This window comes from Lates calcarifer, linkage group LG16_LG22 (assembly GCF_001640805.2).
Source record: "Lates calcarifer isolate ASB-BC8 linkage group LG16_LG22, TLL_Latcal_v3, whole genome shotgun sequence".
Lineage (NCBI taxonomy): Eukaryota > Metazoa > Chordata > Actinopteri > Centropomidae > Lates > Lates calcarifer.
Window position 1 is genome coordinate 9,622,565 of NC_066848.1, and position 13,042 is coordinate 9,635,606.

The following is a 13,042-nucleotide window of genomic DNA, read 5'->3' on the forward strand; positions in this document are numbered from 1 at the left end:
AACTCTGTGAAGTGAGGAGGGTGGGAGCCCCATGGAATTGATGGCATCCGTAAACCTGCCTTGGCCACATTAAACAAGTCTAGCATGTCTGCAGTGCTGTCACAGGCCCGGGGTACTCTTGGGTAACAGCCATGCTGAAAGAATCATTTTTGATCACGTTGTGTTAAAATCGACTATAAATGGTGGAGAAGACTGGAGGGCTTTAGATAGATGTTTAGATTACAAAAAACAGAATTTTAATGAAGATGAGATGCTATTAGATCGGTTTTGAGAAGATAATTTAGACATCATTAGATGAATTTCATAAGTAAATTTCAAAGTTTCAGCATGTATCTGCCAACATTGTAATTTTGATATCATTACGATCAGAAACCTCCCATCTGTTGCAGGCGTCCAGCTGAAGGCTGTGTAATTCACTGTTAATTAAAAACCATGAATTGCCTAATTTAATGTCTATTATAACTGATCTAATCATTTGGGAATCCTCTCACAGTACATTTGGGGTCTGAGATATTGTGTGGAAATTATGGCTTTACATAAAAAATGTCTTAGTATGATGATAGAGGACACCAACAAATGTACTTCCTGCCTCCTTAAATTGGGATGTGTCCATCCAACACCCTGGGAACACTATGATCCTTGTGCATTCTTGCATCAAGATACAGTAAAATGGATACACCATTGCCGAGAATGAATAACATAGATGCAGTAAATAAAAGTGTAGTAAAAGTGAGTGGATGATAAAGTAATTTAAAGTGATAGTTTTTCCACCCTTAGCACAGGCAGCCTTTCCATCAACCAGATCTCTATTCGGACTGTCAATAAAAAAAAAAGCCATAAAATTTTCAGTTTGAGACAATTTGGCCAGGATAAATGATGGATATGCTTGTTGACAGTCTCTTCAATAAAAGATAAAGCTATTATCTACCCTGATCCGGGCTGTCTGATAAACAAGTCTGTTTAATAATATTTCAGTAAATTATCAGACAGTTAGAAACGCCACCGCTGTTGTCTAAATAATAAACACATTCATACCCCCAAGATAAAAAGCATCAGGCTGTCTTCTCTATTCAAATGCATGTCCTCAGAAGTAGGGTACAGACACAACCGTCCAATCTGTGTCAGCAGTGGGGACCTGCTTCCCTTTGATATGAATGAATTGTAATTAATTTTTCATCTAAAGGGATAGCACATGGCTGCACAAGCTATGGAGCCAGCATGGCAGAGAGACAGAAAGAGAGAGAGGGGGAGAGAGTTGTAGATGTCACAATGAGATTCAGTGCATGCATGAATAAGGTCACGGTTTGAGAGGTATGCCTGCAGACTCCTGCCTCTGTGCCAACAATCTTTATTCAGCTGTAGACTGCCTGGAAGCGGAGCGCATCCATCATCATCATCATCATCATTTGCGTATTTCACAAATCCTACTCGAATGCACATTTCATTTCAATACACATTTTGTCATTTGTCACTGCCCTCTTATATGTTAACCAAAACACAGATACAGTGCATGTTGAAATCAGTTGTAGTGTCGCAGCTTAGATATAGAAATGTGGTGCACAAGCCTCAGGCTACAGCAGCAGTGTTATGCAAGGACTGAATAAAATCCTATATTTTTATCTCTGCATTAGCATTTTTTCCTAAATAAAGTACCCAGTGTAGTCGGTGAGGATAAACATAGATTGGGTTCTGCTGATGTGATGCGTCACTGTTAAATCAAAAGACTATAATGAGGGGTTGATATCATTTGGTTTATCAGCAATCATAGGCTGACAAAATTCTTTTGACATTTACACTGTGGTGATATATTGAGTTGCATGACACTGATGATCATCAGATAAATACATTGGAAGTATTCAGAAACTTTATGTATGTGGCTGTAGGCCTACTGCAATATAAAAATACTCAATCACAGGAAAAACATATGTATTGAAATGTAAGATGTACATAATGTATAAAAATTAAACTACTCATAGATAATATGTTATATTATAGGGTAATCAATACTGTTGTAATAATCTGTAATAATAGCACAGTACTACTGTAGTTAGTGTAGTGGTGGTTAGTGCTATCTATTCAATCATTATACGCTATGGCTCATCATAGGTTTTGTATGCTAAATCTAAATCTGTAAAGGATTAAGTAACCTGTGAAATGCACGTTGTAGAGTAAACAGCATACAATGGAAATGCTCAAGAGAACTATCTCAAATTTGTATTTGCGTTAATGTACTTAGTTCCTCTCCACCACTGCGGACAACAGAATCATGCGTTTTGTATTCTGTTAATGTAGATGGTTGCTGTACTGTAAAGGTGAGGTCACTGTTTACCCACCTTTACCACTACGTCGATATTTTTTAGAAAATTCTCCATATTTTCATGCAAATTCTCCCCATTCTCATTTTTTTCCGCCTGGGATTTTCGACGTACTACGGGCTCATGTGTACGCCCATTGAAGAAATAGGTGTGTTTTTTGTCAAAACCCCGCCCTATTTTGCCTTATATGGTCATTGAGCGGATCGTTGATTGACAGCGGGCAGCAGCTGCTGAGTTGCTCAGACATGGCGGAGGATACAGTGTAACTGGGGATCAGCGGCGGAGTTACGTGAGTTTTCCCAGCAGTTGAGTCGGCAAAGGGCGCATTAAATGATACATAAGGAGAGGAAAATGTGTTCGGCTGAAGCGTACTCTGAGGGGAAGCAAAAAACGACCTGAACTGCTACACACGAGTAAGATGGAAAAATGTATCGCTGTTTAGTGCAGTCAACAGCCTTGGGCAACAAATATGGCTTCTTGTGCCTTTTTCAATATGCTATAAAAATTGATCTCCTGTGCAACCTAACGCCGTGGTGGCTCCGGCGAACTTCTGCAAGCCGCGATAAGTTAAGTTCAATAATCGCTCGGTACTTTTGATCGGTAAGGATATTACATCCACTTGGCCGTCTGGGTTAGCTGGGAAGCTACGGAACTACGGCGGATAGCAATGGAGCCAAAGCACAAAGAGTTGCTAGACCAGTGCCACCAGAACTTATTGGAGTCCATAACAGATGCGGACCGAGTGATCGAGCTGCTGATAGTTTCTGGTACCTTGAGTCAACTCGATAGGTTCGAACTGGACCAGAACTGTTCTTCCAGCGCCGAGAAAGTAGACCACCTTTTGAAGATGCTGATGAACAAGGAGAGCGACCATTTCCTCGACCTGTGTGTGGCCCTGGAGAAGGCATACCCTGACCTGTATGCTGCCCTGTTCAGCAACAACGGCGGTGGACCTGTGGACCACTCCACCGGTAAGACCTGAGACGTAACTACTCATACATAGGCTTTCACTTCTAAAAACGAGTGGACCAACCGTTGCATAGCCCTTACCGTGAGTTCAATCTGGGTGGTCTGGCGCAAGAAGACCGTGTTTGGATAGATACACAACAGCGGGCTTGGAGCTTGATCTACTATTATCCTAAAACTGTATAAAATGCTAATACAGGATCACGTGAAGGTTGCAAGGGCAGGCAACGGTGTTGCTTACAACATAGTTGCACATTTGCAATCAGGACGCACTGAGTGCAACCTTCTGCTTTGATAAATGTGCAAAACATTATGCACTAGCCTGTTTCTTTAAACTAAATATGCACAATGGCCTGCAGATCTAATGCACAGCTTGTGATTAATTCAGTCAAGGACTGTACTGTCATTACTCTCAGCCATTCTGCCATAAAAGGCTCTCTCCCAGTCAATACAATACACAGATTACACATCCATGGTGTGGAGTTGGTTTGGCCAGATATGTGTGATGATTTCTACCAAACGTAGTCTGTGATGTTTGTGCATTATTAAGAGAAAAAAAATGAAATCAATTCACTCACATCCAAGACAAACTCCTTGTTATCAGTGGCATGATATGGTTGAGGTACATTAGGTAGCCTGACTTGTTTCCATGACAACTGGTGTACCACTGACATGTCTGCCCATATCGACCTGTACATGGGTGTGTGCGTGCAGCTTACCCATGCGTACATATGCAACATAAAGCACAGTATGGATCAGTATACCTTCCTGTTTGGAGAGAAAACCACACTGGTTTCCTAGCAGATGCAGATTGAACCAGATTTCTCTCCAGCAGCATGTTAATGCTACATTTTTAATTGCAGTTTATTCATTGCAGTCATTTGATTTGCACTCTGTCCTCACAGCAACTGCCTCCACTTCAGCAGTTTTTGGTTGGTGTTGCACAGAGACAAAGGGCAACCAAGTGTAAAAGCCTTGTCTAGTTTTGCCTGTTTTGCTTTGTCTGAATGACTGAAGCCAGTGGCTTACTCACAACCAGCGTCATGCCCCGAGGGCCTGAATGCAGGATGAGCCTTGAGATTCAAAAGTGGGGAGTAGATGCAGAGTAATGCTTCTCTTTTGATATATTCCACATGTAAAACAACCATGTGGGCCATCTCCGAATTCACTGAAGCTTTATTTCAAACAGACATGTCTAAATACACAATGCGATCCATAGTTTACAGCTGCCAAGTTGTAGTGTGTCTCTGTCTACTACCAGCAAGCAGACTGTAGCAGCTAATGCTGAGTTGGTGTCTTGCTTCTTGCTGACTGGATTGCTAATGCTTCCTTAAGCTTCATTACTTCCTTGTATTGAGTGTTGCTGCTGCAGAATAACACTCACATTGACAGTTGTTTACATGTGAGTTGTTGTAAAATTGGAGCCTCTGTTAGTCCCTTGACTCTGGCTGGACATGACAATGTGGAATCAGGCTTTTCTTCACACGCCTTTACAGACTGTAGCACCAGGCCTCAGAGTTGACCTGCCCTGTACTAGGAGAGTGTGAGTACCAGTTGTGAGTCTGGCTAGTCAGCCTCTGGTTATTCAACAGAGGATTAGGCCCCGCTCTCCTCTCTCTGGTGTAAACTCTCTCTGTGAGACACGCTTTATCATGCCTCTACAGTCCTCTGTATTAGCCTGTATGCTCTTGGCTCCTTCTGTTTTGAGTGTTGTGAGTTTTTTTTTTTTTAATGTGCTTTTTATTATCTTCAGTGTAGTGATTCGCCTGATGCGATTACCTCGTTTTAACCACACTTGCGAGAGACCGAAGACAAGCCGCTCACAGAGTACCTTCAGGCGGAGAGGCTGGTGGAAACAGCACATAGGGATGAAATCTTCACAGCCCCTGGTGTGTCTGTGAACGACGACGCAGTGTGTGTGTGTGTGTGTGTGTGTGTGTGTGTGTGTGTGTGTGTGTGTGTGTGTGTGTGTGTGTGAAGAGAGGGAATATGAGTGTGTGATCAGTCTTACTGATAGCAACCTGCTCTCAACTCGTCCTCCTCTCATGCTGCCTGCCTGCTCTTGTTCTCAGATGCACCTCCTCTGCCAGCTGAGCCTCCATACACGCGCACTGTATGAAATCATCCAAACTCCAAAGCAACATCCTCACCCCCAAAGGAAAACACACACACAAATGCTCAGTTGTTTAAAGCTTGGGCTCTGTAAATTATTAGTGTTTTGCTGGCAAACTCCAGCACATTTGCAGTAGAGAACATACAAACAAATCATTCATTATTTAGCCTGTTTTGTTCATCAGTGTGCCAGGGGACTGTGGCTCACTCTTTTTTAACAAATTCTCTAACTCTGATTAAACTGCAGAACGGAAGACTCACTCAGAACGTTGAGTATGATTGAAGTTTTGGCCTTGTTATGTCGCACACTTGGGTAAATCCAAGCAGCTGCAATCAAGCTGATTTCATGCCTCGGATTGCGTCCTCATTCCCTCGTGTCACATGGATGATATTCTACCTGAAGGAGCAGAGTAGTAGAGGAGATGTACCTGCACCATCCCCCAACTGTTTTCAGACTCAAGGGTCTGTGACAGTGATTTAAACGCACTCCGAGAGGAGGGCAACACAATTCTCCTTGACAGGATGCAACGACCACAGTCGTCTTCTTCTGCTATCTGTTTGCCTTCATATTCTCCATGCTTTGGATTCTTTTACCCCTGACTTATTATATCCTTCCCTTCTCCTTTATTGAGTGGTTTCATTTCTCCGCACACTTAAATAGAGGGATACGCCAGGGAGACAGAAGAGGGTGATAGAAAGAGGGAGCAAGAGAGAGGTAGACAACAAGCCTTTTGTTGAGGAGTTGAGCAGGCCCAAAGTGCCCAGTCAGCAGCTTGCTCTGTGTACAGCAGCCTAGGACATAGGCCAGTGTGTGTATTGTTGAAGGGAGGGGTGGGGGTGTGCTCTCCTCTCTGTCAACCAGTTTCTGTCCCACTCTATAAACCACAGTGGACAGACTGAATGAGTTATGACCCTGACGCTCTTGTCACGACCGCCGCTCCTAAATATCTCCCACGAGCCAGACCTTTCTCCCCCCCCCCGCTCCGTCTCTCTCTGTCTGTCACCCGGTGATGCACGCTGTCACCTCTGCTCGCTTTCCCCTCACCTCACTTTTTTGTGCCACAGTCTGACTTTATTCCCTTCTCTTGCGGTGCAGAGGAAGCCATCAATTCATCTGCTGTTAACTGACATTTCTGCTTAGGTGTGATTGATGACATTTGAGTAGATCACATTTTCTATGAGTTGTCTGTGGGAGTTTTATTACGTTGCAGTGTCTCTGTGCAAGCAGCAATGCAGGCTTCAGTTGATACGGGCCAAGTAGTCCCTGTGCTGTTATTTAAATAAGCCAGTTTGCTTTTGAGGTTAGTGCTGGAACCATTGGTTGATTAATCAAGTAGTTGATCAACAGAAATTAGTATATGAGCATATTTGCATTTTGCACTGTTTGTTGGACAAATAAGCATTTTGATGATGACTTTGTGTAACCTTGTGCCCACACTTTAACTTTTTTTTTTTTTTTTTTTTACATTTTGTCGACTGAATCACTATTTGAATTATTGAAAATCAGTGATTAGATCATTAGTTGCAGCCTTAGTTGAGTTGTAATTAGCACTGTTAATGGTATAGGATCCCTTGTCAGTGATGCTGCTCAATATATCTATCTAATCAAGGCGTGAGATACAGGCTAATGAGAGGGTGACCTCACTACTTCCACTGGGTCATTGGTGTTATTGTTCCAATTTAATCCTGTTGTTCTCTAACACAGCATCTTTTTAGTGTGAAATTTGTATGTTTTTTCACTTTGGCATTAATATCTGATGGCAGGTTTATCTCCACTCTGAATGTGCGAACCACAGCCAGGAGGCTGTACTGTGAAGCAGGACTTCATTACCATTTTACACATGTTCCTGCGCTTTCTAATTACCCACAAGGTAGAGGAAATGCCAGCATCCAAATGTTTACCAGCGCTATGAAGTAATGGAAGTACACAGCGTCTTTCCTTGTCTTACCACCCCTCCCGCCTCCAATAGACTCTTTCTTTTTTGCTGCTTTTGTTCTGCAGTATCTTCTTTCTGTCCCTCCTCTCCTCTCCTCTCCTCCCATCATGGTGTCCTGGCTTTCTCTTCCACCCTTGACTCACCTTGTTCCACCATCTCTTTAATTCTCTACCTCTTTATCTGTCCCAGCTACACTTGCAGTCACTTGTCCTCCAGTCTCTGGCACGTGACCCCAGGTCAAAAGTGACCTGTAATCGCCAACAAATGATAGTGGCGGTGAAGATTATTGCACTGGGTACCTCCACTTGTGTGTAGATTACAAAGAGGAACATGGGATGAAGAGTTGTGGTTTCTCTAGCAATAAGCAGAGATTGCCACTTTTATGACCAAAATGCCTTGAAGTAGAATTGATGCATATGTTTTTGATATCAATGGCATTAAAGGGAGTAAAACCCCTAATGACATCTTTTATTGCTCATAATTGTCATACAGTAAAAGTCCTACTTGTTACATCCACATTGTTAGGTCTGACTAATGATTTTGTGCACTTTTCTTCTACACTAGATTCTTTTCTCTCAGTGACCTTTAAAAAATTATAGTGCAATTTAATCACTGAATTTTCTCAACACACAACGAAAATGCTCTCTGAATCAACATAGTCTCCTCTGTGATTAAACATGAAAGGAATGTCACAAAGATTACCCAAATTCCAATAGTGGGTTTATCCCACACAGACAGGCTTTTGGCAGTGTTTTGGCTTGTATTTGCACGAGCTGTGTAGTGGAGCATTTGGAGGACATGTTGCAGGCATCTTTCACCTTTTTGTTTTTGACCCAACCCTTGGCACAGGCAAGCTGTTCAAAAAGAAATTATGCCTCATTTATGCTGAGCTAGAACTCTTTGCAGAGAGAAAACCCATTATGTCTTGCTGATAATAGGCTGGGCTGGATTGCACTCGGGGGGCTTTCTGTTTTTGGACTTTGGTGCTGCTCAGCAGTTCTGACAGGTTTTCTGGGCTCAGTGCTGAGGGCCTTTTAGGTTTTCTTCTACACATCTCCTTGTTTTTCGCTTCGTGTCCCCTAGTATTTACACAGATCCACACTGACCACATTGCTGCATCTGAGGAGGATGGTCTTGCATTTATATCAACACCATAACAGATCTTATTTTGAGGCATGCCACGGGGCAGACACATGGACCTATGAGGGGAAAAAAGTGGGTGGGTTTGACCATCGGCCGGAGCAGTGAGTCAGGCGGTGTGCGTGTGGTTGAGTAATCCTGGCTCATGGAGTCATCATTTTAGATGTCTTCTTGTTTATGCTTAGTGTAGACTCCTTAAATCAGATGATCAATCCTTTACCCCGGCAGCAAGGCTTCACTGGCTCATTGCCCAGAATCTTGGCCTGTCGTGTCATTGCCTCCCCAGAAGTTGGGCCCACTACACGGCTTACTGGAAGTCCCAGAGTACAGGGAGGGAATTTGACAAGGGAAATCAAGTCATATTTCTTCACAAATTTGAGGATGAAGGAACCACAAATGAAACTTTATCTGTATGTGATTTCAACAACATGCGATGTGTAATTATAGCTTCATGTTACCATACGTGTACAAGACACAAACAGATTTTGAATGGAAAATGGTGGTACTGGATTGGCACCTAATATCTCTGAATATTCAAAGTTTTGGGTCAGTACCTTGTATGATGACAGAGTAGGTGGGATCGCCACATCACTGACTCAGACTACATCCTCCTTGCAGGAAGCAGAACCACAGCAAGGATTTAGAGGTTTGGGATGCTTTCTGCTCACTGGCTTAATGCTGACACATCCTTCAGCCTCACTTAAGCACACTGTAAAGTGAGCAGTTAGTAGTTTTCAACCATATTATTAGTGTTGCTGTTATTTGCGCCTCTGTAGTTTAATGGCTGTGAAGCTGAGGACACGCAAAAGGAGAGGGAGCACCAAAGAATATTTGGACTCTCTTGCTACTTGGTGTGTGACTGCTTTTTAATTTTTTTCTTTTTTTTTAATCACTGTTGCGCACTGACAGTGAGAAGGGCTGACAGCGGCTAATAAAGAGTAGCACCCAGTATTATTTTTGGAATGCTAATGCTGCTCTTTTACCAAGTGGCCCTGAAAATTTTGTCAGTGGTGTTCTTGGGAACAGAACAAGGCGCCTCAGTTGCTTCGACTCCATAGTTTCAAGGCTTGTCAACACGCTCCGATAAAGGGAGTCTGAAGCAGCCGCAGAGTCCAATCGCGTTGATAATCATACGTGTTTTATGTTTTGGGAGACACTCTCATTGTCTGATAAGAGAATTCTCTGGAGCTGATAAATAATTTAGTCTCACCCGACGGTGGAAGCCAGACTTTGCATCTTTCTTTGATAAGGCTTTCCTCCATCAACCCTCCCAACTCTTATGCTCTTCTTTTTTTTGCCACGCTGCAGAATTTACTATTCCTCTCATCCAGCTTCACCATGGCAACGTGTGTCATCTTGCTTTATGTGCTGGAGAACATAATCTGCTTGTCTGAAGCAACTGTTGGTGGTTGAGCACATCACTTGATTGGGAGAGAAAGCAGAGTGGGGTGGGGGTGGGGGGTGCGGTTGAGTGGAACCCCTTAGGTAGGGCGAGTACTCCCCTGACCTATTTAGAGCACAGCGACAGGCTTTTGGTGCTGTCACCTCAGGTCCTCTGCTGGAATGTTTCTCACCTTTTTAAAAGTGTATCTCTTGATGGAAGTCAGCAGCAGATGCTCGCCCCTTATTAGCATATCTAATAGCCCCGGATGAAATCTGCCATCATGTATTTATCTGTTCTAATTTAACATGAATGTTGGGTAAGATTTCTCAGGTCTGATCTGTCCTCTCTGCCTGTTTTTGCCAGAGACAATTGGATTCTCCCTCTCTATATCATCAGATCTCTGCTGCCCTAATGGATGCCTGCTTGATTGATGCAGCAAACGTGTTTACAAATGATCACCCTAACAGAATGTGGCTCCTGCTACTAATTGCTATTGATGATTAAAAGCCTGTTGGAAAAGGCTAACGCCGCTGACCCATCGACCACTGGATAGCGTGGCTTGTATCTGACATGCAATCCATACTGCATTCATCGGTGCATTTTCAGGGTTAACTAATCAGCCCATTACACTGATCTAAATGTGGGAATTTGGGTGCACATGCTTGCCCTTGTAGCCAAATCATATTGTGAGATGCTGAGGATTGTCCCAGAACTGCCTTGTTCATGAGAGTTATAGCTCTCCGGTGATTGGCGAGTGTCCTCAGTGGTAGAGATTACTGGGATTTTAATTTATCTGAGTGTTTTGGTTTCCAAATCACAAAATACAACATTCAAGAAGCTACATTTTTAGGCTTTTTCTGGCACAGCTTCACTAAATCTGTACGGTATTTTAAAAAGATTTATCCCTCAGCTGAGCTGGCATAATACCGCTCAGTGGTTCACATCGTTTACTATGAGACCTCGTCAGTCAGATGCTGGGTTCAAGAAGTCAGTTGTTGCTTTTCCGTGCAGCCACTGAAATGAGCAGGAGCCTTTTACATAGCTGTGTTGATTGTAGAGAGCTAATGCCGTGCAGCTGTTCTCATCATGTCTGATGGAACAATATGAAATCAAAGCTGTGTGCTCCGAGCATTTCGCAGAGTAAAAGTGTTGAGCATCAGGGAACGTCAGAACAGATTAAAAGCCTAAAAGCTCCCCTCTCTCTCTTTTTTCCACACTCTCTCGTCTTACTTCTTTCCCTCTTTGTCTCTCAAACACCCTCCCTCCTTATCTCTTTTGCGACTTAGTTAGGATATCTCCTTTCAACTGTCCTCCTCTGCTCCATGCCTTCCTCTAGTTTCCCCTCTTGCCCCCCTCTCTTCTTCTCTTCTGTGCTCTGTCTGCGGGGCCTAAGATGGAGTGGCTCAGTCGCACAGAGCTCATAGTTAATTAGGCTTGGCCTTGTCACACATTGAGGGCTGGAGCCAGAGCTGTAGCTAAACCCAGTGGGGAGGCAGGGACAGAGATGGAGATCTAGAACAGTTGGCGTCAATCTATTGCCTGCTGCTGACAAAGCCGGCTACCGTCCCCCTGCTCTCATAAACCCTGTGTGTTTGGTGTGCCTTTATCACATCAGATTAGCATTAACTGTGCCTCACTGTGCTGTTTTATGCAGGATCAAGTTTTTCTATTATTTTTCAGTGTACACATGACTTCCTGGAATTTATTTGGAGCTGAGATGATTGGTTTAACTATCTCTAGCCAGCAGAAAGAAAATAAATCCGTAAATGAAACACTTTGGTTTTGGACAGTGTGCAGCCAAACAATACATTCAAGAAAATAATCAGACACAAATCAATAATGAAATAATTGTTACTTACAGTTGAAATTGAAATGTCTATTAAAAAATAAAACTGTGTAGTTACAACATTTATTGTTTTTTACTCTTTTTAAAGGAACTCATGTATCAACAACTAGTTTGTGTCTTTGTGTCTTTTTCTCGTTTTTCCTTTCAGTTTTTATCACTGGAAGCATTTTCTAAACTGCTGGCTGCACAAAGTCATTACTCACTATAAATTCTGGTAATTACTGTCATCTTGCAGCAGGTAACACACCAACTTTTGGATGTGAAAGGCCATGCATTCTGGGTTAAAATCAGTTTTAAACCATCTGCTCCTCCTTGGAAAATTTGGGTATTTGGTTAAAACAAATGAGTGCCTTTAGTGTACAATACAGCAGATGATGTCTTCTGCAGCCGGCACAAATCTAAGATGTCTCTTAAACAGATTCTGTCTGTGCTGTCAGCCATATTTATGTTGCCCTTTGGAGCATGGACTCTGCAGTATAATGGGCATCTGCATAGTCTCTTCTATGGATTGTGGTAGCCTGTGTGAAATATCCCCCAGCTTAACGGTGTATACAGCTATTCAGATAGAGAATCATTTTCCCTCTCTCTCCCTCTCTTTCTCTCCATGTGCTTGACATAAAAAGAGAAAATCCCATTTCAGCCGTGACATTCTGCCTGTGTAGCAGAAACATACAGGGACTATACATCAAAGCGTGGCAGAGTGCACAGTGAGGGAAAGGAGGTTTAATGACGATGGCGGTCTGGAGTGATAATATAGAGGCGCTAAGAAGGAGTGTTGAAGTTATTATTCCAAGTATAAACCCTGCACCAAATTTATAATACAGCTGTGCTGGGAATATGAAGCTTGCTGTATAATATTCATTTTTTTTCCACATTGCTAGGGCAATTAATTCAGGCTTGTGTGTAATTGGTGAATCAATCTATCAGTGCTTTATGACTAAATATATCTCTTCTCTTGGTCTTGGTCTCTTGGCAGGTTCCACATACAGCGTTCTGTCCACCATGCCCTCTGACTCAGAAAGCAGCAGCTCCCTCAGTAGTGTTGGTATGTATAATGACCCAAGATGCCTGTTATTCTGTGTGTGTGTGTGTTACAACAGGTCAGATAGGTTCTCTACAACCTTCAAACACACAATAACAGTGCAAAAGTCAAATCAGCATGGCTGCATTATGACTTGTGGGATGCTGTTTACTGTTTTCTGAAATTAGCGTAATTCCTGATTGTCCGCTGGGTTACAGAGCTCGGGAAGTCAGTGTTTTATTTCTCCTTTGCTTTAAATCCCACATTGAGGCAGCAACACTCTCCCGATGTCTTCCTCTTTCCTTAAGGAAGTTTGCCACG

At 42.8% G+C, this 13,042-nt stretch overlaps 1 protein-coding gene across 4 annotated transcripts in view; it reads left to right on the forward strand.

The window, feature by feature from the left end:
* The first annotated feature begins 2,544 nt into the window (after positions 1-2,544).
* dlg5a (discs, large homolog 5a (Drosophila)) overlaps positions 2,545-13,042 on the forward strand; it is a 36,154-nt gene continuing 25,656 nt past the window's right edge. For all 4 annotated transcript variants that reach the window (XR_007814754.1, XM_018696734.1, XM_051076427.1 and 1 more), the window contains exons 1-2: positions 2,545-3,286; positions 12,677-12,745. Coding sequence is in view for 3 of the 4 variants with exons in the window: in XM_018696734.1 (XP_018552250.1) it covers positions 2,983-3,286; positions 12,677-12,745 (373 nt within the window). In the remaining variant the exon portion in view is untranslated. The remainder of the gene's footprint in view (positions 3,287-12,676; positions 12,746-13,042) is intronic.